Below are 24359 nucleotides of genomic sequence, written 5' to 3' on the forward strand. Positions count from 1 at the left end.
AACATATGTCATATATTTGCATATGTTCATCTTTTCCACGCAGGTTTTAATTGGAGGCTGCTAATATGTTAATTTCCATTTGACTGGGCAGTTATTTAACTTACATTGACCGGATTTCCCCTGTTTGCTTTTAGCCTCTCTTGCTCTGTCAATAGGGATGGCTGATTTTATTTCTGATGGTAACGGTGTCATGTCAAATAGCATTTACAGTGAGTTTTCAAGAAGTGAGAAGGTGAAAGAGCTGACACACTACTATAAAGGCGAGCCATTACCTCGTTTGTGCTGCTGAGAGAAGCCCTAAAAGTGAAGGTTAATAATCTATTTCACTGCCATGCAAAGCACAGTGAAAGTCAAAGGAAATGAAAAACATTTCCAAACATTTGCACACCACTTTCTAGCTTGATCCATAGTTATTGCTGCAATGATGCAGACAATGAGCTTTGCAATTAGCCTAGTTAATATGCGTAGTTCATTAAGATGCCATTTTTAATTGTAGAATATATTCCACTTCATCTTAAATGGCTACTGCAGGTTATAGCAAAGCTGCAGTTTGATTTGTGCTCAGGAAGAATTTAGTCATTGCTTTGTCACACTGGTTTGACCTCAGTAATATCTTTTGTTGTCCTCTGAAATTGGAGTTGCCCCTCGTAGCATTTCTTTTCTCTTGAGGATTCACTTCTTTGCTTCAGTATGTGTAAGGGGCAGAATTCAAAGGGTAGGATTAAATAAACAAAAAGATTTTTGGAAAAGATGTGATTTAAAATGGCAGCTTGTCACAAGTTGGTACATATGAATTAGAGAAGAAGCTAAAACAGCATATCAGCCTTTCTTCCATTCAGTTTATGATTTCTGCCCTAAAATAATAATAATAAAAAAAATCAGGAAATGAAAAAGCAGCTCCTTGAACTGTACCATTACTTACCCACTTGTCCTATCAAGCAAGCTCAGGAAAAGAATCTTTGTAACCTAAGAATCACACCAGTTTCAAGGATTCTTTTTTTAAAGAGAGCTCATGTATTTAGACCCATTCATTCATGTGGAAAGAGTTCCATCATAAAGAACCGTGTGCCACATTTGTGTTTATTATATGTTTGTTACCTCTTTGATGCTGGCAGACCTATGAATCTGTTACCTTAATCTTAATGTATTTTGGAGTTAAGCAGCAGATTTCTTTAGATTTAGTAAATTCTGACTCCTGAGTCCAAGATGGTTAAAGATAAGTACCATAACACAAAGCTGAACCCCAGAATAGGATTCCAGACTGAATTAGATTCAATTCAGATTGTAACTTAGTCGTCTTTATTTGAAATTCACCCTTACAGAGGCAGTGCTACTTTTACCCCAAATAGGAAATAAAATAAATTATGTAGAGTGTGCTGACATTTTCTCCAGAAGAACAAGTTTTCTATTAATGAGATAATCTAAGATGCCTTTGATTTTGTAGAAGTGTGGCTTTTATGCTTACAAAGCATTACCAGTAGGGCACTACTAGAACACATGGCAGGAAGCACTGTACAGAATAAACAATGTTTTCCTTCAGTCTTCACCTTTTTGTCCTTGATTGCAGATAGAATCTACATAATGTGGAAGTTCTCTGTAAAGAACACAGGATGGCATAAGGCATGGGGAAATCCATTTTCCATGTATAGATACTGTACATGTGACAGATGGACTTTATTACAGAGGTGAAATATTCACTATGCGCATTCAGAAGTGGAGCCAGGTTTTGCAACCAGTGGGGAGATGAGTTATTGGTGATGGGCTGGAGAGCAAGCCCACCTTGCACTCACTCAGCTCCCCTCTCCAGGTGTTGTGACCTGGTGCACACGGTTGCAGCACCATTCAGGTTTGGCCTGGCCTCCCCTCTGTCATGAAGCAGTGGCCAGGCCAAATTTGAGTGAGTGGTGTTGCGACCATGATGCATGGAGTTGCAGTGCCATACAACGCCTGGAGTGGGGAACGGGGCCCAGCCCTGTGGGACAGTAGCCACCGCTGCTGAGTGTGGGACAGGCTCATCCTCGTGTGAAAATTTGTGCCTCATTTCATCATTTGCATAATATGCTGGAAAAGGTGTCACATATACACCTAAAGGCCACAGGAGAGGTGTCCCCCATACACGTACCACCACTGTGTATATTACACGATAGCTCTGCAATCATGCCCTTTCCAAAGGGAGAATTAACCGCTCTCTTGGTTATCTCAAAACCTTATTTAATGTAGCTGTGTAAAAGAAACCAAACCATGCATTTGGGTTACATAGTCTTAAAAATATTCAACAGAACTTGGAAGGGCTAGTCAATTCTAAACCTTTTTGCTTCTTTTTTGGAATTTTAAATAAAACTCATTTAGTTTAAATAGTCGGAAGTGACTTTTTTTAGTCAAATTTTTATGTAGGAGTTTGTTGGAAAACATGATTGAAATTAAAACTGATTTTACAGCTGGTTCATCCTTTTGAAAGTTGTTTTAATAAGCTCAAAAGAGAGCACAATTTTATTTTGGTTCAGTACAAGGATAATGTGTGTGATTTTAGGATTATTTTAGTGGCTTCTGCCTGGGCTTGTATTTGATTGCTGTGTGTTAACTGTGCCTGCTTTATGCAAACAGTATGATGCTACAGGAGCCTTTGTTGAAGAAAACCCATTTCTTCTCTGCATATAAATTAAAGGATGCACCATGTGGGACTTGAAACTACTTGTGAAAAATCAAGTAGATGCCACATTTTCAGTTCCTAAGGTGTCTAAGTACTTATTGTAGGTAGCAACAAAAAAATCCTTTAATGTACATTCACATTTTGGGGCCACTTTTAGTCTTACCAACCCCAAACATTCAAAAAAACAAGAGTCAGGCCTCCAAAACTTGAGAGTTGCATATGAGATTAAATATATATATATTTGGAGTTCTTTTTTCCACAACCACAAAAGTTAGAAATTTACCTTAAAAATAATCTGAGATTCTCATAAAATCAGCTGAATTCAGAAATGGATCTTCATGAAAAACACCAAAGACAAGATTTGGGATAAAATCGTGAGAATTAGCAACACTCAAAATTGTACAAATGAAGCCTCTTTATGTATCCTTTTGATTCCTGAACTGATGTTTATTTACCAAAGGTTAGTACAACATGTTTTTAAAAAGTCCATGTAAATATTTGGTTACAAATGTTAATGGGTAAGTAAAATGCTGAGGCAAAATATCTGGGTCAGAGGAGCATTGCCCCTAAAAAATGCTGCACTTTAGAGAAGCAAAAATCAATCAATCAATCACACTTTTGAAGTCAGCCATTTCCCTTAACTTCTCAGAATAATTTGACACCCAAGTAGAAAATCGGGCAGTAGAAATAAACATGTATATTTAGAGAGAGCAAAGATAATAGCCATTATTGAAGATTCTGTATTCAATATGATTAGCTGCTATTACCCTAAAATATTATGTTGAATGAAGCTCTGCTTTCAACCCACATTTACTTCCTATATTTACTAATGATCCCACTGAACATCTGTTCTCTGAACATAACACTCATTTATGCAGATGATGCAGCTGTAATTACTAGTGGCAAAACTATTTCCTCAACTACAAGGGTATGGAGTTTCACTCTGGCTATGTGTATTGTCTTTTATCCTCTGGTTTATCCTCTATCTTTCCCTCCACACCCAGTTGCTGGATACTATTGTAGGATCCTACTGGAACTCAGTGTGTCACAAAATAAACATATTTAGCCCCCAGGGAAGGATGGCATTTTGTATAACCCACACGAGCCTGTCAGTTCCCGAAGTGTCATTGATGACAGCCCTGAAGGATTTGCATGTTGTGCTCTCCTGAATATTATCCACCTTGTGTCTGAGGTAGATAGGAGATGATGACAGGGTGAAGGAAAACCTGAAGAGAACTGTTTGCTGGTTTCAATTGACGCTTCTGTCATCCACAACTAATAGGTGGCCAGTGCTACAGATGAAAATTTAAATGAAATACTGCTGATAATGCGTATTTGGCGGCAAATGTAGTCTCATTGGCTGTTCCTGGTTGGAAAACTTTGTGTGAGAGAAGAAAAGTAAAAATATTCATAACACACTATAACACCGCACTGATTATTGCATGCAGAAAAATGTGACAGTGCAACATAATTAATAAGATTGGTTGAACATTTTCCATCAAAACATTTTTTCCATGGAAAATTGGGTTTTTGACTAAATGAAAATTTTTGCAGAAAGTGTCTGCTTTCCTCAGTAATTTGATTTTTTGGGTCAGAAAACAGATTTTTTTCAGCCAGAACCTTTTCCAGATTTTGGTAGGTTTTGGTCAAAAATATTTTGATTTTTGGTAATTTATGGCCATAATTTTTAGATTTTTGGTTAGTGAGAACAAAAGAATTGTTAGTTTTCAGGTTTTCATCTTTTCAATGAAAAATCAACATTTTTCATAGGGGGGAAACCCTATTTTCCAGTAGCTTCTGTAACTAATGACAATTGTAATCACATTTTAATAGACTGCACCTGAATTCTGCTTTCAGGAGACCAAAATCTAATTATTTTGTTTTTTAACTTGCCCTAAAATACGTAATTCAGTACCTTGAATTAATCGTTCCAACAAATAAATTATATTAAGAAAACTACACAATGGGATATATTTTGATAGCTCCTTTAGATCTCTCTCTCACTCACTCACGCTGGGCTAGATTTTGAGCTAGTGTAAATTGGTTTGGCTCTAATGAAGTCAGTTTTTCAAACCTTCCACTATCTGTTCGTGCTCAAGTTAACACAGAACTGTGGATTTATATCAGCTGAGGATGTGAGCATATGGTGTGCGTTTTGTGTATTTATTTGGGATAAGTAGGCCCTGATCCTGCAACACCCCCCCCCAAAAAAACCCCCAAAATCCCCTCCCCCCCATGCATGTGTTTAGCTGTATGCACAAGCTTATGCATAAGTCTCTGCCAGACAGACCACAGAGAGATGTGTAATGGTCATCAACATGCATCTGGAATGGCAGCATTACTCACAAGTGGTGAAGCCAATAAGTAAGTTATGCAGCTCACCAAAGCAAGTGCCACTAAAATCTTTGTATCACATTGTTATGTATTCTGGATATGCCACATATTTTTGCAGGAAACCTATTTTTAAAATGCCTTTGAGAATATTTATGGTTTCTGTTGATAGCATTTTTCATATCCCTCCATCCACAAAGTCTGTGTTCCCTTAATACCATGAATACAACTGTACTGGGATAAAAAATTATAACTAATGCATTTTAGCAACCTCTAAGATGACCTCAAATAGCTTGTACATTTATAATAATGTCACGATGTTAAGGTTCAATATCTCAGGACATTTCAAAGCTAGACGCAAGTTCTGTGCATTCCTTTGGAAAGCAGGGAATCTCTTCCTTCCACTTGTATGAACTTTCTTTTTCTAATTCTGACTGCTGATGATATATTAGATGTTATATTATCACTAGCCCAGGAGTGAATATTGATCAGCCTGCACCTTATACTACTGGAAATCAGGGAGAAAATTTCATATGGGGGCTGGGGGAGGGAGAGAAACAGCTTTATGGATGTTTTTATTTTTAACTAGTGGCTCTTTGGATCATTTCACAGGTTTGGAATGTTAGCAGTAGTCCTAGAGTAATATGATTAGAAGGGCAGAATCAAGATGAGGTGGTCAAAGATGCATGATAATGCTATTTATCATGTGGATGTCACCATTATATGGTCTGCATGTCTGTGTGTAATTTAGTATGCTGTACGTTAAAGTACATTTGGAAGTAAATTTGAGCCTTCACAGCAGTTAACATTAACGTAATTAATATTTTTCATTCATGTGTTGGTGCTCCTTAGAAGTTATGTTAATGATTTAATCAACCACACTTGAAAATAGAAACTTGGTTGAAGAATGTGGGTTAAAATTCCTGAAGTCATATAGTACATCTCTGACAGCAGTATCTATTAGAAGACTCTTTCAATGGACAGATGTCCTGGCCATTGATATAGCAGCTCCTAAATATTTTCTTTTTCGGCTTCACACTTGTGCCACTTGTATATCCAGATAATCTGTGACTAATGAAGTGAGTGGGAAAACAGCCAGAGTACTTGTGGCGCAAGTCTGAATTGGATTGACTAGGTCTTAAACAATATTAGAATCTTATGCCATGGCTCTGCAGGAGGCCAAGAAGTGTTCCTGTGCATCCACCATAGCATCTACAAAGTTCTGATCAGTGGAGCTGTCTCCTGTGATAGACAACTCGATTAACTGTGACTGTCTAAACCTGGTATGCTGTTGAGATTCTCACAGTGATGAGTTTTCTAACTATTTTGTGGGTAAGATAACTTAGAACCGGACTGTACTTACTGCTTCAGTAGAAGTGGAGTTCATTTCTGGGAGCACAAATGCAGCCTTCTCTGAGTTTTAGCCCAAGGTATTTGCTGGGGATATATGAAGCAGCTGATAACAGCCAATGGGAAGTAATTTGGGTCATTGATGGAAGTGATTGTCAGTGCCTTCCTAAGCAAAGGCGAGGTTCCAGGTTCTCATAAAAAAGCAATTGTTAAAACCTTGCTCAACATATGCAGTCTTTACCCTGTAATAAATTTGGTGAAGATTATGAAGATGGTTTCATTCCAGCCAGTTAGGTTTTAGACCTGAATGTTCTACAGAAACTACATCGCTGGCGTTGATGATTTCAGCCTGATGATGGATGAAGATCAGGTATCTCTGCTAATTCTTTTTAGACCTGTCAGCATCTTGATGCCATTACTATAGACATATTTTTGACACAACCACAGAAACTAGTTATGAATATAGGGATCACTTTTGATTGTCTGTTCCTTTCCTCAGAAATCTGAAAAGGGTGGGAGTGAGCAGATACTCCTCAGTTCTGAAGGTATTCCTAACTAGGGGTTCCACAGGATTCCATCTTGCCTCGTCTTCTTCACTTTGTATTTGGTATTGCTAATGGGGGTTGGTGAGGAAGTAGGAGCTGCAGTGTTTGAAAAATGTCACCCAGCTGTATATTTCAGTCTCCTCTGATCTTTAAAGTGTTGCAGAATAATTTTCCAGTGTCTGATGGCGACTGGGACATGGTGAGAATTATCTGACAATTTGATGTGGACAGTGTGAAGGAGAAGTCTGCTCTAGTGTATATAGCTATTAGGGTAAAATTCAATCCCTCTCCTAATTTTCTTCAGAATTTAGTAGCTGTCAGAAAAAGATATAAAGGTTTATTATATCACAAGAATATCTTAGATCCTTGTGGAAGGATTTTGAAGTAGCAGCTAAGGCTAAAAATTCTTCAATGTTTTGGAAGATGGTTGCCTTCTGCTCTGGTAGATATACTCCAGTTGAGGAACCCCATATTAATGAAGCCTGGAATAGTACATTTTGGCCAGGTATTAGTGATTTCCCCCAAACAGTTTTTTAAAATCGAATTCTACCATAGTTGATGCAATCAGGAAGCCTCTCTTTGATTTACCGCTCTGACCTTCAGTAACAGACAATGACGTACAGTCCTTTATTTTAGCCCAATGAAGGAAAAAACCTCCAGAGGAAGATGTTCTCCCCACTGAAGTTTTGCAGAAGTATCTTAATCTTGGCCTTAATTATTTACAGTAATTAATCATATTGGATGGATTCCATCTGGCTGGAAATCCAGTATAATAGTTCCTATTTTTAAAAAGGTGGATAGAAAGAATCTTGCATCATATAGACCTATTAGTCTGTTAGATGTGGCAGGGAAAATTTATTCCCGGTTTCTAAACTTGAAATACGGGCTTCAGAAGCTAATTTGTTATATAAAGAACAATCCAGCTTTAGGCTGGTAGAGTCACAACTGATACTTGTTTTATTTTATTCTATATGATTTATAAATATATTGTGGTTAAGGGTACTAGATTGTATGCTTCTTTCGTAGATCTAAAGATAGCATTTGATTCTATTAACTGAGATAAACTTTGGGTGAAATCAAGAAGGATGGTATTGATCTAAGACTTGTACATTTTGGAGGCTCTACACCAGGGTAATATGGCTAGGGTAAGAAGTAAAGACAATGGAAAATGTACTAAGGTTTTCCTGCTTCTAGGAAAGGGCCTTAGCTCTGCTCCAGGGGTGTCCTATTTTACCCACTCCTATGGTGGGGACAGAGTTGCCCAAGTGCTAAGAGTTATTAATGCTAAAATAATAGTGTAGACACTCTATGGAGCTGAAGTTTGGTTTAGTGGCCAAATTTTAGCCTAAGAGATTGTTTAAAATAATATTTGAGGGGACTTTTAATTCTTCCAAATTCGCCCCCAGCCTCATTTTTACATGCAAAGGTGGGTCTTTCTTCTGTAAGTAGCAGAGCTTGTAGTGCTTTTCTTAAGTTTTGGTGTAAGATCTGTACTCTTCCAGATTATACATTGCCCCCTCTTTACCTCCAGGAGATGGAGGAACAACCCATGTACTCCTTATTTCCATTGTATAAGACCTTTCTGTTTGTTATAGCTAGAATAGATTTTTCTATTACTCATTGTTAATATCGTCTAATCAACATAACCAATTACTCAAACATAGAGTGACTGATACTATCCAACAAGAACATCTAGCTATGATTCATGATTTTACGTTTGCCTTTTGGTTTTCTACTTTGAAGAGGGCTCATGTTTTTGAACCACATTTGAATGAGTTATCAAATCATTTTTTTATGTCAGGCATATACTCAGTTAAGACTCCAAATCATGGAAACTGCTATCCTTAAAGGTAGATATGGAAAAGTTCCTTCACATCTTCATCTTTGCCCATGTAAATCTGGAGCATTGGAAGATCTACCTCATTATCATTTGGATTGTAGAATTTTCCAGCTTCTGAGAGCATGCTAGATTTTACCTCTTTTTTTATACAAAATAATAAGGTTTTTAGTTTTTTCTCAATCCTTGGTAATAAGCAAATTGGTGGCAATTTTTGCCCTTTTCTGCGTTGTGCCGAAGAAAAGAGAATTTATTAGGTTCTGAGTGACATTCTGAGTATTATATGGATGTTGCTGCTGTTTTAGATTGTGTATGTTTTTTTTTTTGTATTAGCAAAAGACATATGTCATATGCAAGTTAATAAAATTTAATTGAATTGGCTATCTGGCAGAGGCTGTACCTAAACATGACTGAGATAAACTTGTAGGATTGAAGCAAATGGAGAAAATAGCTGAAATTATATCGGCACTCATGATTAACAGGATGTGTCCATCCTCTGTTTCCATAATTCATTGCCTGGGCATCTTGCTGGACTCCCAGGTAAGCAGCAGTTGTCAAGAGCACTTCCTATAGGTGCCATGTGTCAAAAGAGGTTGTATCTCTTCCCTTCAGATGCAGAGAGCCCCACACCATTATCTATGCCTTTGTCAATTCAAAATTAGATCATTGCAATGTGCTCTGCATGGGGATTGTATCTTCAAACCATTCAGATATTACAGCTTGTGCAGAATGCAGTGCTTACCTTGTAAAACAGTTTAAAGAGGCCACATTACATCTGCTCCATGGTCTGCACGGGTTACCAACTGATTTCCAGACAGTGTGTGGTGTTGATGTAGACCTTTAGAGCACTCTATGGTTTGGGTCTTAGCTATCTGAGAGGCTGATTGGTTTTGTGTGTTACCATGACAGTTGAGATCATCTGAGGCATTCAAGCAAACAGGTCTCTCCTCGTATAAACAGGACAGAACTGGCATTCTCTGAAAGGGGTCCTTGGTTTGGAGTTCACTTCCTTCCATAGTTAACCAGAGCTGGGATATGGTGACCTTCAGGACATGCTGGAACACCTACTTGATCTCCTAGGCTTTTCTTGGGAAAGGGAAGAGAAGGGCTGATTAGTGGATGGAAGAGGCTTGCATAGGGAAGTTGTCTTAGGTTGGGAAGATATTGTAGGAGAGCTGAGGTTTTTTTCTTTTATGATCTGTGGGTGAAAGTCTTTATTTTAGTGCCTTATTTTGATATTTATTATTGATATTTTATTAAAAACTACTTTAAATATATTTTGTATTACACTTAGAGCTTCAAGTAGATATAGTTAGTAAAGCTGAATAAATAAATCTTGATGACCTGAATATACATTGAAAAGTAACTCAGTCCAATAAAAGTGGAAATCTGGTTTAAGTCATTTAAGTTTATTCCAGGATTATCACATCCCCTGAATAAGTCCAGACTCCAAATGACTGAAACATTGAACTGTTTCTTGTCTTATTAATAGATGTGTCTACCCAATGAAGAATTGGGGTTTTGGGGTTTTTTAAATTTGAAAAATGGGGTGTCAGATATTGAACTTGCATACTGTATTTGGTAGTTTTCTTACAGGGACTTGTAAAAGGCCATCCTGGGGCTGTGGCGTTGAGCCATAGAATAAAAGGAAAAAATGGCACAAAAGAAAAACTATAACACTATTTTGTGCAGCAGCCTCCCAACCTGGAGCCTCTCTGCTCCATTTGGTTTCCAGAGTGGTAAAACACAGGCTTTCCTCAGAACTGGATCACTGTGTAGAATCTACTGGCAAGGACCCTGGCAGGATCCTTTCAGTCATTGTAAATCAATAGAAAATTCAAACAGTCTTTTCTGAGGGGTGCAGTACTCTGGCAGGAATGAAGCAGTCTATTCCCCAGTTTCTCCTGACCTCTCAGTCTGGCTGGTTCTGAGAGTCTCCAGGCTCAGTTCTGTCCTAGACTGGAAGAAAAGAGAAAATGTTCTTTATGAGAGACCCCAAGCTATTTCCTCCTCTTGCTTAAAGGCCTGCCCTGATGAGTTTATGGGAGACGGAGTCTCTCTCTAATTGACAGACTGAATAGGTAGGTTCTCTAGCATGGAGCAGGGACTTAAGCCATTCCTTACCTGATCTAGTGTAGAACATGTACACCGCAACTAGTTTTTTTCATATTCCCTGGCTTCTAACACCATGCAGCAAATAGGGCCAAGTTTTCAAATCTCAGCTCTATAAGTGTGCAATTTGCATATGCGGTGGCCTGATCTAATCGTTGTACAGAAATGCAAGGTTTTATGGACATGGCAGACACATGCATTTTTGTTGATTGTAACCTTTTTTCAATATAGTCAACTTTACTGTAGGTTGGGCTGAAACCTTAGAATCCAGCCTGTATAAGGAGCAGTGCTTATATGCACTGCCTCAGGAGCGGGGCAGGAACCAGACTATGGTCCTGGGGCTTCCCCCTTTTTCCAGGGAGACATAATCTCAACATCCTTTTTGATGGCACAGGTTACTTTCCTGTCTGCATCAGCTGTTGTATAGGAGCTGGTGCACTGGGGGGCAGAGCCAAAGCTTCACACACTTCCCACCCCTGTGCAGAAGAGAGAGTGGCCACTCATTGTCTGGGTGGGGTCCTAAGGTAAGGAGGCTCCTTATGCACTCTTACTTCTCTATGCAGGTCACAGGAGAGCTCATGATTGAGCCCTGTGTTTGTTTGTATAGGTGAAAATTCATAACTTTCTCTGGAATTGATTGGTTTCTCTCTTTCCTGCCTTGGCACATTTTGAAATATTTCCTGTTACTGAAAATGAAAAAGTTTATTAATCAATAATGGTTGTTTTAATGAGTTCACTGCTAAGTGGGTTTTAGCCCTAAGAAGAAGACAGTAAGTCAATAGCCTGAAGTATGATAGAACAAAAGGTCATCCTAAATAGGATAAATAATTAATGAAATGTACAAATTATGGCTCGGTGTGTAATTTAAGTGAGTACAGAGTTCTCGGGACAGAGTTTTTAATTTCATAGTCAGTTCAATTTGCTCTTTAGCTGCTTTTGCCAAGTGCTAGAGTTGCTGGTAGATTGTAAAGGTCACATTTTCTCCTGGGCAGACACTTTACCGCTGTAATTAACTATGCTAATCTGCATTTTCAGAGGCTGTTAATCTGAAACAGAAGTTGTAAATGTGGAAGGAATTTTAGTTTCAGTGGATTTACTAAAGCTGTCTCCAGTTGCTACCACTGCAACTCATGCACGCATGTCCCATCAGGCCATCTCTGTTCCTTCGTGTGTCTTGGTTCTGGTCTCCTTGCTTCCTGGGACAGCCTGTGAAAGATTTCATGTTCCAGAAGGCAGCACACCACAACTTGTGTGTAAATGCTACAACTCAATGTCTTTGCCTCGTTAGGATCTTTCTCAAACCTCACCATGTACTTATACTTTTCTGGCTGTTATTTATCTGCATTTTAATATCAAATGCATGTTGATAGTCATTATGCCTGCTCTCACCTTGCAGCTAAATACATTCTGCCCTTAATTAATATTCTTTTATTTCTCTGCTTCTCTTTGATAGTGTTGAATATTCACTCCTATTCAAAATGTCTTCCTTGAGCTTCTGAGGTGCTATTTTTTCTTGGTTCTCCTGTTTGCTTTTTAGCCAATCTTTGAACATTTGTTCCAATAGCTCCATCTCTTTCCCCCTCTCTTTGTCTGCTGTTGTGCTGCAGGAATTTATTCCTTAGCCCTCTCCACTCTTTCTCTAGTCTCCTTCTAGGAGAGAGCAAGACCACCTAAGGGTTCAGCTGCATTACACTCTCTACTTTACCTCTCCTCTTCCTGAACTTTCACCCTCTGTCTAGTCCCACTTCTCCACCCACCTCTTATATCTCTGCCTGGATGTCTTCTCACCGCATTGAATTCTACATGGCTACAACTCCACCTCCAAATCCTCTACTCTCCCACTTTCTCTGCCGTTGCTGACACTTTTCCACTCCATTTCCCTCACATCTAGGCCCTTGCCAACTCCTGCCACGTTGTTTCTCCACAATTCTTCCTTTCCTGTTTGTCCCCACTGCCAAACTCTTAGCCATGCTCCAGTAATTTCCTGTCTGCTCTCCTGGAACTGCATTTTTATTGGTCCCCTGGTCTCCTATTTTTTCCAAATCTTCTCCATTAAAAAAGACTACAGCTAAGGTTATCTTTCTTTCTCAGAGCTCTGTCTTCAAATTTGTGCACTGATCTCCTGAGTATTAAGTTCAAGCTTTTCCTGCATGCTTTCTTAGCCTTCCATAACTCTGACCCCTTACACATAAGTCTTCCAAACTTCTCATACAGCTTTGATATATGCGTCGTACTATATTTCAACAAGTATAGTCATTTATGCTCCTTTTATATCTGCCGTGATAACAAGTATTCCAGGTTCCCCCAAAGCAAGTTATAGGTGTAGTTATGTCATAGACAAAGATGGGATTTGGTCCTCTCCTCTCCAATTGCTACTAAACATACCGCAGGGGCCTCCAAAGGAAGTGTTGCCGCAACATTGTATGAAGGATCCTGGCATGCATTTTTATTTGTTGGTCTCACCTCATTTTTGCTTCTTTGTTTCTCCTTCCTTGTCTTTGCAGCTGTTTCTTTCTGTCCCATTTTGGTGTGTTCTGCCTACCACTCACATACACATTTTATATATATTTTTTATTACTTGAGTCTCTGTTTGCATATTACTTGATTTCAGAATGGTAGGTGCTTATGTTAATCCATCCATGCTCAACTAGGAAAGGGGTTGCCCTAATGTACATGCACTTGAGATTAAACTCCACACATTGGGAGGATTCTCTCACTACTCGCTAATGGAAGATGGCGAGTTATGTAAGAGTTGGAGATGTTTCTAGAAATGCACTGGTAGCCAGATGGAATCATAAGAAATTTCACACCAGCAGTGTGACAGCCTTTTGAATCTGCCTAAAGAACACCTGGTAAGTAGTTCTGTAAACCCCCAGTCATTCAACAGAATGAGTGCGGATGCCTGGGGGATTTTATTCACCAAAGGATGTAAAAGAAAAATTACCAGCTGGCATAGAAAAATACTTTACTTTAAAGTGAGGAGAAAAGGACTGGAGCTGGGTAGCTGTAAGTTGTGGAAGAGAAACAGCAGATGACTCCATAGCAGATGATATTCTTATTTGTTTTTTGCTACTCTAAGTTATGCCATACTTTCCTCTACGTGTCAAACTGTGATAATGTAAGTTTGACACTCTCTCAAGTCTACAGTATCTCTTGTATGGTGCTGATGAGAATGATAACCTTCAAGTGTGAAGGAACAGAGGAAGAGAGAATGTTACAGATCATACATGGATTGATGTTGATGTATTCTGATGTTCTAGAAAGCAAAGCTTTCAGAAAAAAAATCTATCTCTCGGTGTTTCCCTCTAGGAGTCATCTTCAGAAAGCAGTAGGTGAGTCTTGTATAATGTAAACCAGGGGAGCCAAGCTAAGGCACGCGTGCCGATTTTCAGTGGCACTCACACTGCCCTGGTCCTGGCCACCAGTCCGGGGCTCTGCATTTTAATTTAATTTTAAATGAAGCTTCTTAAACATTTTAAAAACCTTATTTACTTTACATACAACAATAGTTTAGTTATATATTATAGACTTATAGAAAGAGACCTTCTAAAAACGTTAAAATGTATTACTGGCACGCAAAACCTTAAATTAGAGTGAATAAATGAAGACTCGGCACACCACTTCTGAAAGGTTGCCCACCCCTGATGTAAATCATGCAGAAGGCTTTGGCTCCATGAGGGGCATAGCTACCAGTGCTGGTGCACTGTCTATACTGGCACTTTACAGCGCTGAAACTTGCAGAGCTCAGGGGGGTGTTTTTTCACACCCCATAGCGAGAAAGTTGCAGCGCTGTAAAGTGCCAGTGTAGACAAGCCCTTAGCTTCTCTGAAATGGCCTTGTCTTCCTTGAGTGCTCCTTTAGCACCTCAATCATCGAGGAGTCCCACTGATTGTTTGGCAGGCTTCCTTCTTCTGATATACTTAAACATATTTTTTCTGTTAGTTTTTGAGTCTTTTGGTATTTGCTCTTCAAATTCTTTTTTGGCCTGCCTAATTGGACTCCTACACTTGACTTGCAAGAGTTCATGCTTTTTTTTTTAAAGGATGTCTTTTTGCCTCTAACCACTTCTTTTACTCTGTTTAGCCATGGTGCCAATTTTTTGGTCCTCTTATTATTCTCTTTAATTTGAGGTATACATTTAATTTGAGCCTCTATTATGGTGTTTTTAAAAAGTTTCCATGCAGCTTACAGGCATTTCAGTCTTGTGGCTTGTGATTGTTGCTTCCCCGAAAATTGGTGGAAGCCCTTTTGTGTGTGGATGCAAGGTATTTTTCAATCAATTGAGGGAAGAACAATAGGTGTAACATCTGTATTGTAGACATAGGGTTGTGTGAGTCACATTGCCTTGCAGGGCTCCCCCTGGGATTGTGTGGTTTATGTAATACCTCCGACACGGGACTGTACTGAAGAGCAAAATCTAGCTCTTTGTAAGTACAATAATTTAAACTAATTTCCCCCTATATAATATTTTGCTGCCTATATTTAGGAAATATCTGAGGATTTCATATTGGTGCATAATATTCTCTTCTTTCTCTCATTCCAATTAAGTATGCTGCTTCCCTAAAATAATTTGTATCTGGATGCCTTATTCTCAACATATGTTGCAACAAAGCCATTTCTCATCATGATCCAATACAGTTCTTAAACAATATGATAAGAGGAAAGGTCTTTAATCCCTGTAATGTGAAAATGCTAAGTTGGACATGATATTACTTAGCTTAACTAGTGTGTTAATGCTAAATGGAAATACTTGTTTCAAAATAGTTTGGTCTCTGCATTTAATTTTCAAATTAAGATGTTTGCTATATGGTAAACAATAATATTGAGTTAGTAATAAACTAATCTGAATTACCTTTCACTCTGCAGTACTTTGGCGGCCACTTGTGCGTATCTGTAGTTAAAATGTTTTGAATGGAAAATCTGTATATATGGTGGGTTGGAGCCCAAATACAGGACTAGAGTAATAGAATCACAGATTTAAGACCAGTAGGAACAACTTTGATCATCTATTCTGACCTGTCTATATGTGTACAGAACAATGTGTAGCACAGATGCTGCACAGAGAAGGAATTGAGCCTAAGGCCTTGTCTACATTACCAGGGTAAGTCGACCTAAGTTACGCTACTCCAGTTACGTGAATAACGTAGTTGGAGTCACTGTAGCTTAGGTTAACTTACTGCAGTGTTCACACTGCACTGCATCGACGGGAGATGCTCTCCTGTTGACTTACCTTACTCTTCTTGTTCTGGTGGAGTATTGGAATTGACCAGAGAGCACTCTGAGGTCGATTTAGCGTGTCTTCGCTAGACCTGCTAAATCGACCCCCTGCTGCATTGATTGCAGCAGCATCAATTCCCAGTAAGTGGCCTCAGACAGGCATGATATCTTCCATGTTCCTTGCTTATTCCAGCAGTGTCATGATCTGCACTGGCCCCTACTGGTAGTAGATTACCTCCTCCTGGGCTGGCTCAGCTGCACTGACAGGCTTATTGGGGGGCTGAGCCAATGCCCTGCCTACTTCTTATCCACTTGACTGAGGGGTGCAATGTATTGAAAACTGTTAAAATTACAAGCTATCACTTCAAGTTTATAAGTGGTTTCAAGGGGGAGTAGGAGGTCTGTAGCATCTACTCCAACATTGGTTGAAGTCACATAGCAATGTGTATGTATGTGCGAGGAAAGGACCAGTTTTGTTACATCTGTAGTATCATTACCCATGCCCATTACAGGGGAGGGGTCTGCTCCCTCTTATGGCCTGGGTACATAGGCTGGGCCACAATCTGGCTGACAGTGAAATGGAAAAGGACAATGATAAGCTTTAGTTGATCGATTATCTCATGAAAAACAACAACAAAATGTTAATTTTGATCTTGATTGAGTCATAATTAAAATAAAAAGAATGTAAGGTTTTCCAAATTGTGATTTTTAAGCTTACTGTGTAATCATTTTAAGAAAACAAAGCGTAGGAACAATATGGTGTAGAATGCTAAATAAATTGGTGCTAGAGATGTTTTATACATCTGCACATATCAAATAAGGAGTTTAATTTCCTCATTTGTTTTTAATTCCCCCCCTAATCAATTTCATCCCTGTTATATTTTCTTGCCTTTCTGCCTATAATTACACACGTTATTAGAGCTGGCAAGATGACCACGTACAGATGCTTCATAGAGGAACCCAACCAATTTTGACTCTATTCCCATAATGTACACTATGCTAAGTCAGTGATGTTTGGTTGTCAGAATCCATTCCCTCTGTATAGCTGCTTCTAAACTCTAACATCTTACATAATATTTTGAGAGGCAAGGTGGGTGAGGTAATATTTTTTATTAGACCAGCTTTTGTTGGTGGGAGAGACGAGCATTTGAGCTTCTCTCTCACGAGCAGAAGCCGGTCCAATAAAAGATATTATCTCACCCACCTTTTGTCCCTAATATCCTGGGACCAATATGGTTACAACTACACTGCATATAATATTTTGACACAGTATGAAGATGATAACATCCGAAGTCGTCTCAAGCACAACAAGTTAGCTTCCTAGTAGGTTAAGCCATCCTAGTTTATGAGCAATATCAGTAATTATTTTGTATTATCACTGTAAGTAAAGCTTGGCATTATCTTTTATTTTTCTGTATAATGAAACAATGAGACAATTATGTTTACTCACATTGCACTTTTCATGTTCATATTTTTTAGCTTTGATTGTTTATTCATTATGTCCTTCCAACACAGAGAAATAAGTCATTTACCTAGGATTAAACATTTCCTGTTCAGATTCACTGGTGTAGTGTATCAAGATAACACTTTTTTTTGCAAAATATTCATTTTAATTATTGTTTTACAGGTACCAAACAACACCAAACAAATGTTGCCCCCTCTACAGAGTCTCTTGCTAACTGGAGATCTATATTTTCACCAACATGGCCTTCAACAGAAATTAAGTCTTCCTCAATGGCTGACATGTCAATGAGACAAACATTGGAGAATGCAAACTTGCTTCAGATAATAAAAACAACACTGACTGGTGCCAGAACTATGGATCAAACTAATTTTTCGCCCACCCTTTACCAAGGCAGTGGAAATAGTGCATCCCAGGAGCCTCCCGAAGTTTCAGCTGAATCACCAGTGAGGTCATCATCTCAAGATGTAGATGAAACAGCTATTGTATCAGGTTTGCCTCAAATCAGTATGTTTTCCACATTGTCCACAAAACCATCAATGACACATTCAAGTACTGCTGTGCCATCTCAGCTAACATCATTAGCAACACCCTCCATTTCAAAAGAAAGCACATCAGGATCAGACATTCTTGCAACTGTTCCATCACCATCATTTTCTTCATTGGTAATACAATCACCTCATACCATTATCTTTTCTAAGTTGACTGTACTACCCACCAAAGTGCCTTTATCCACAGATACTGAAAGTTCCTTCCACATAGATTCAACTGACTCTCATTTTAGTGCAAGCAGAGATAATCCACCAAGCACAGTCACTGCTGTAAATTCCAGTATAGTGAATCACACATTATCCAGAAGGGGTCCCAAAGAGGTCACAGGTACCACATCACTTAATAGCTTTGGATCAACAATGATACATTCCACAAAGACAATGGGAAGAGTGTCACCCTCAGAAAGTACGTCCCTACTATCTGCACACTCTCCTACTTCTCTGTCAGTAATATCCTCTCAGTCTTTCCTACCAATAGCTTCTGAAACGGCGTCATGGCTTCCTACTGAAAGAACTTCATTGTCTCACTCAACAGATAATGTGTCTTCTTCTGGAGCAATACCCACCAATCTGCCATTCAAGGCAGTGGTGACTGACAGAGAGAATGTCATCAGCCCAGCTGCATCATCACCAGCTTTTAATAGTAAATCAGAGATTCCAATGGTTAGTACTTCATTCTTTCATACCGTGGGCACTATATCTGCATTACCAAAAGTGACAAGTCATCAGTCTTCCACAGCAACTAATGACATGTCGGGTTCTACCAAGGCAATATTTTTATCACCAGCTTCTAATAGCCCAATGGGAGTCTCCCATTCAACAGAAAATAGGTCTTCCTTTACTGTGCCAAGAACATTTATTCCAGATGCAATAAGCACTAGCAATGCAGTAGTTCCACCACCAGCACCTACAAGTATATCAGACTTTCTTTTCAGAAAAACCACACTTCCTTATTCAACAGATAAAGAATCTTCCTTAATAACTGTGACAAATCATACTTTTAATATTATAGCACATACTAGCAATGCAACAAACTCAACACCAGCCTATGAGAACACTTCTACATTCCCTCTAATAAATATTTCGTCCCTTCGCTCAACAGTGTCAATCAGTCAAGTTTTTGGAAAAGAGGTAACTGATACAGTTTATGAAGCCAACACAGTGATATTATCAAGTGATTTTGAACATACTTTGCAACCTTTTGATGGCTCTTCAGTTAGAGAGGCATCCCATCAGTCTTTCGAAACAGGTAGTACAGCCAAAGTGTACACTAACATACACGCTAACAATGTCCTTTCTTATGGATCTCAACGTTCCAGAGTTTTTCCAGAAACTCGAGCCAGGAAACACACAACAGGAACAATGCTGCGTGAAAGTATTTTGAAAACAGAAATCATCGGTTCTGTTACTACATCTGCAGTATCATTACCCACTGCCAATACAGGCCTTTCAAAATCTGTGTTCACTATTAAAGATACACCTGCTATTCATAATTCTACAACTTCACAGCTTTCAGCTATTAATGGAGAAAGTCCAACTGTAGACTTTACAGAAAATGAAGAAACAAATACAGGAGCATTCACCATTGTCACTCCACATATAGAATATGTCCCTCTACCAGCTTTAAATAAACCTGATTTTTCCACTGATCAAGTTTCAATCACAGATGATACAAAACCATGGACCACTATTGTGCCTTCAGAATTATATGCATTTCCATCATTTGTTCCAGCAACAGAAGCCCCATACAGCCCAGCATCAGCTTTCTCTAGTATTTCAAATGCTGCCTCTGAAAGCAGTTTAGATACTACAAAGATACCTATAATTACTGCTTCAGCTTCTGAATGGAGTACTACAGCCGTGCTTACTTCAGCTGGTGTTAGTGTTCTGTCAGTAAAAGAAACAACCAACATTCCAATAATAGAAGTTTCTCCAAGCACTTCTTCATTAGAAACTGGGTATCACACCCCATATTCAACAATTTCAGGTCTGCAACCGCAAATAAATGATGTTACAAACAAACAAACTGCTTCTATCTCTGTAACTTTAGAAACATCTACATCTGCAACATCTAATCAAAAGGTTTCAACTTCACCTTTGATTGAAATTAAGTCTCCTAATTTCACACAATTTAACATACGTTCATCTGCCCTGGAAATGTCTAGTGTTCAGTATTCGTCCCATGCTACCACTACAGCACTACCTGCAGCACAGTCAAAAAAAGATACTGACACAACTCAAAATGTTACTGAATTCTTCACTCTCAGGGACACTAACTTCACTGAAAACTTTGAAATATCCCCCCATCTGTATTTGCCGACAGTGAAGGATTTTGCAGCTGATGATACAAGTACTGCTTCTAACACTCTGAAATCTCAGACAACCCATGGTGAAAATGTCTCTTCATCAACAAAAGCCTTATACGCAACACAATCTGAGATACCATTGGCTTCTCAATTCACTGACAATTTGATTGTCTCAGCTAATAATGAAATTAGTTCTATCAGTGGTACACAACCAACAATTTCTTCCTTTCCAGTAGCCAAACAATCTTCAAGTTCAACACCGATATCTATTCTAACTACAAAAAAATACATGACTTCTGGAAATTTGACAGACTTTACAAACAGCTCTGTTTCAGAACCACCTAGTCACTTGACTAGCGTTATTCAAAAACAAGCTACGTTTAGTACAGAGACGTGGCATGCAAATGGTACAGGTGATATTCTAATTACAGTTGCTGTACCTAATGAATCTACCAATGGCACCCCATCGCAAACACATACCACCAATGCTTTGCAGTCAGTCATCATAACTTCTGTCCATGCATCACCAACACAAATAACCTCTGCTTTTTTGCCAACAACCAACTTTACCCATTCTGTCATTACAGTGCTACCTTCAGTGTCGGCGGGTGCAATACCTACAGTAGCAACTTCAGAAGCAAAATCAGTAACAGGAAAATCTGCGCCAACTTCGTCCTTTTTTTCTCTAGGCACTGAAAATGCACCCTTGCTGTCTGTGACAGCATTAAGCACATTGATATCAACACTAGCAAAAAATAACAGTGCCTCAAAAATGACATCGACAGTACCAGCACATACAAACTTTCCGTTTGCACCAAGACACACACCGACATCACCCCCCCACACCACTGTTATGTTTCTAACCAATAAAGTTAGCACAGTCACAGCTTCCACACTGACATCCACAACACACACACAAAGACAGATAGAAACCACAGTACCTGACACCAAGAAATTCACAAGCTCAGAAATCACCAAAACATCAACTGCATATCCACTGACAATTACAGCAGCTTTGACATCTATTACAGCATCAGCGAAAACAACTAGGCTCCCCCCTGCTCCAGTGGAAAACAATTCTGCTGCTCCTACAACTGCAATTGCAACTTTCGCGAATGTGACAACAGTTCCCCCTCCGGAATGCCAGCTGTCCAGTAACCTTATGGTTAAATCAGGTATGGCTCTATACTCAGCTTGTTTGATTAGAAATACATTAGTTTTAGATGAAGTATAGTTCATCATAAATAGAAAAGTTGTTTAAATACTGGTTAGTTTACTAAATAACTTAAGGGCTATGATGATTAATGTGGGGATTAGATACAATGGTGATGACTACACTAACAAGCTAAATAGGTGATGGTGAGGCTAGTAAATATAGATAATAGATTTATGTATATACTTTTACATTCAACCGTATATATGCTTAAAGGAGGTAAGCTGCACGGTGGTGAAGCACATTATGATAGTTTGTTCCTTCCTCTGCAGTGACGGGCAGAGGTAACAGATTGAGGCAGGTTAATATACTAGATAGACTTTTGTTCTGATATGGAATGGTATGTCATTTTGTAAACTCCTACGTACAGAAAAATTTCAAAGCAATGTTTAGCATTTCATATCATACATTTTCAAAATATTTTATTGTCACATGTTGACATACTGTACTAAATTTCTGATAATAGCACCACTTGTCATGGCTCTAATCTTGGTTTCTTAAAGTTAAGGTAAGGCCACTCCTAAAAATAGTAAATTGAATGGGTCCTCAGAAATCATTTTTTGCCAGTATAAGGGACTTAAGTTGGTGGTGTAGTGCAATAGTTCTCAACCTTTCCAGACTACTGTACCTGTTTCAGGACTCTGATTTGTCTTGCATACCCCAAGTTTCACCTCACTTAAAAACTACTTGCTTATTAACGCAGACATAAAAATACAAAAGTGTCTATTACTGAAAAATTGCTTGCTTTCTCATTTTTTCCATATAATTATAAAATAAATCAATTGGAATATAAATATTGTACTTACATTTCAGTGTATAGTATATAGAGCAGTATAAAAAAGTCATTGTATAAAATTTTAGTTTGTACTGACTTGGCTAGTACTTTTTATGTAACCTGTTGTAAAACTAGACAAATATCTAGATGAGTTGATGTACCCCCAGAAGACCTCTGTGTACTGCTGATTGAGAACCACTGGCATAGTGTATCACCACATTAGATACTTAGCTTTGAGAGTTACAGAAGAAAGGGGGAGGTCTAGATAAAAGGGTATGCCAATTTATACAGGCATGGGAGGGGCTCGGGAGAGTGAAATCTGGAAATGATCATCTCTTGGATATATTATATCCTTATTCCTATGTCTGAGGATCCTAAATATCTGCAGCACTAACACAACATGTGCAGCAGCTGTGACAGACTGACAATATCCTGTAATATCTTGAACAACCTTATGGAATTAAGATAAACTTTACTGAATTAAGATAAACCTTATTGAAATAGGTTTAATACTTTTGGGGCATATTGTATTAAAATACAATTGTGTATGTGCTGTTGCAGCATTGTATGTACCTTCTCTAGGAGGGAGTGGGGATGCTAATGAACGTCCCCTGTTATCAGCCTTTAATGCCATCTCCTCTCTAAAGATATGCATATACTCTCTCGTCATAGAGCGTCTTCACCAGATGCGCTAGAGTGGCACAGCTGCATTGGAGTAGCTGCGTCGATGTAGCACTTCTAGTGTAGACTAGCCCTTAGTCTGTCTGCAAAGTATTCTACAAAAATGCCACGAGTAAATGATCCAGTCTTTGCCCCAGAGCAATCAACTAATCAACAAAAATTTGGACAATTTCTATAATGAAAGTAACAGTGGATATGAAATGCCATTTTTATTTGTTTGTTTCCACTTTTGAGAAGTAGAAATATTAATTTGCTCTCTTTTTATGAAAATGTGCAGTGCATATTCTTCCACACAGTCCTCCCTGAACCTTCCTGTACCATGAGCCCTGTGAGGCAATGCCACAGCAGTTGTGTTAGAATGCTCCATCAGTCTGTCTTCAGATAGTCTGGTTATAGTGTACTCTCCTCAAAACAGCAGCGTGTTGGTAACTCAGTGTTTTTTAAAAAAATACTGCAACTGTTAGTCCATGATCCCCCAAAATAGGCCTTGTACACTGAGGACTGGAGAACTCTGGGCCTTGGCTAGCTCTTGCAGTATTTAACTTCCGTGTACCTGATGCACAGCATGGCTTCTTACTGGATCTTCTTTGAGTTATGACCGAATGACTGTGATCAAAATTAGAAAAAAAAAATAAACCAACCCTCAAGCAAACAGCATATTGATGTTTCAAACGAATGTGTAACTTGGTGTTGTTCAACAGTTCTGTTCCTGAACACAAGAAGGCTGCTGATCAGCAATTCCTTAAAAGAGAATGTGACAAAAGGACTCACCCAAGCATTGAGACAAGCTTTCAACCAAAATGTCAACGCTCAAGTAAGCAAGTTTAGTTAGCTTATATGGTAAAATAAGTTTCTTCCCCCCACCCCACCCCCCAGAAAAGGACTTTTGTACTGAATATTAGTAGTCTGTGAAAGATTTTTGTGTGTGTGTGTGTTTTTAATCATATGAATTAAGGGCATCCTAGTTAGTTTCTAACTCCTGTATCTCATCTCATATCCCTTAGACCCAATTCAAACAAAAAGGCATAAGGCCTCCAAGACCCACAAAACTCAGTAGTTTGCGTTTGTGATATGCAGAACCAGGTACCCTTTGATGGAATTGAGTACTGAATGCAATTCAGTCCATGAAGTGGTGCTAGATATTCTAAGGATGGTATTAACTACTGGGAGGTTGAGGGAGTCATCGTCTTCTCTTCCCAACTGTTCCTTATCCACTTGGCTCTAGCAGAGGGAGCAGTGTTATGAGAAGCAGAGGCTGCCTGGCTGGTTGCTCAGCAGGTGCTGCAATGGCCCTTGATGGCCAGCAGGCCCTTCCTGCAGCCCTGCTGG

At 38.9% G+C, this 24359-nt stretch overlaps 1 protein-coding gene across 1 annotated transcript in view; it reads left to right on the forward strand.

Moving 5' to 3' along the window:
- Positions 1-24359, forward strand: part of KIAA1549L (KIAA1549 like) — a 219171-nt gene that overhangs the window by 99838 nt on the left and 94974 nt on the right. The window contains exons 2-3 of the mRNA XM_065404300.1: positions 17670-21536; positions 23732-23844. Coding sequence (XP_065260372.1) covers positions 17670-21536; positions 23732-23844 — 3980 coding nt within the window. The remainder of the gene's footprint in view (positions 1-17669; positions 21537-23731; positions 23845-24359) is intronic.

The sequence above is a fragment of the Emys orbicularis genome, chromosome 4 (genome assembly GCF_028017835.1).
Source record: "Emys orbicularis isolate rEmyOrb1 chromosome 4, rEmyOrb1.hap1, whole genome shotgun sequence".
In the NCBI taxonomy this organism is placed as follows: Eukaryota; Metazoa; Chordata; order Testudines; family Emydidae; genus Emys; species Emys orbicularis.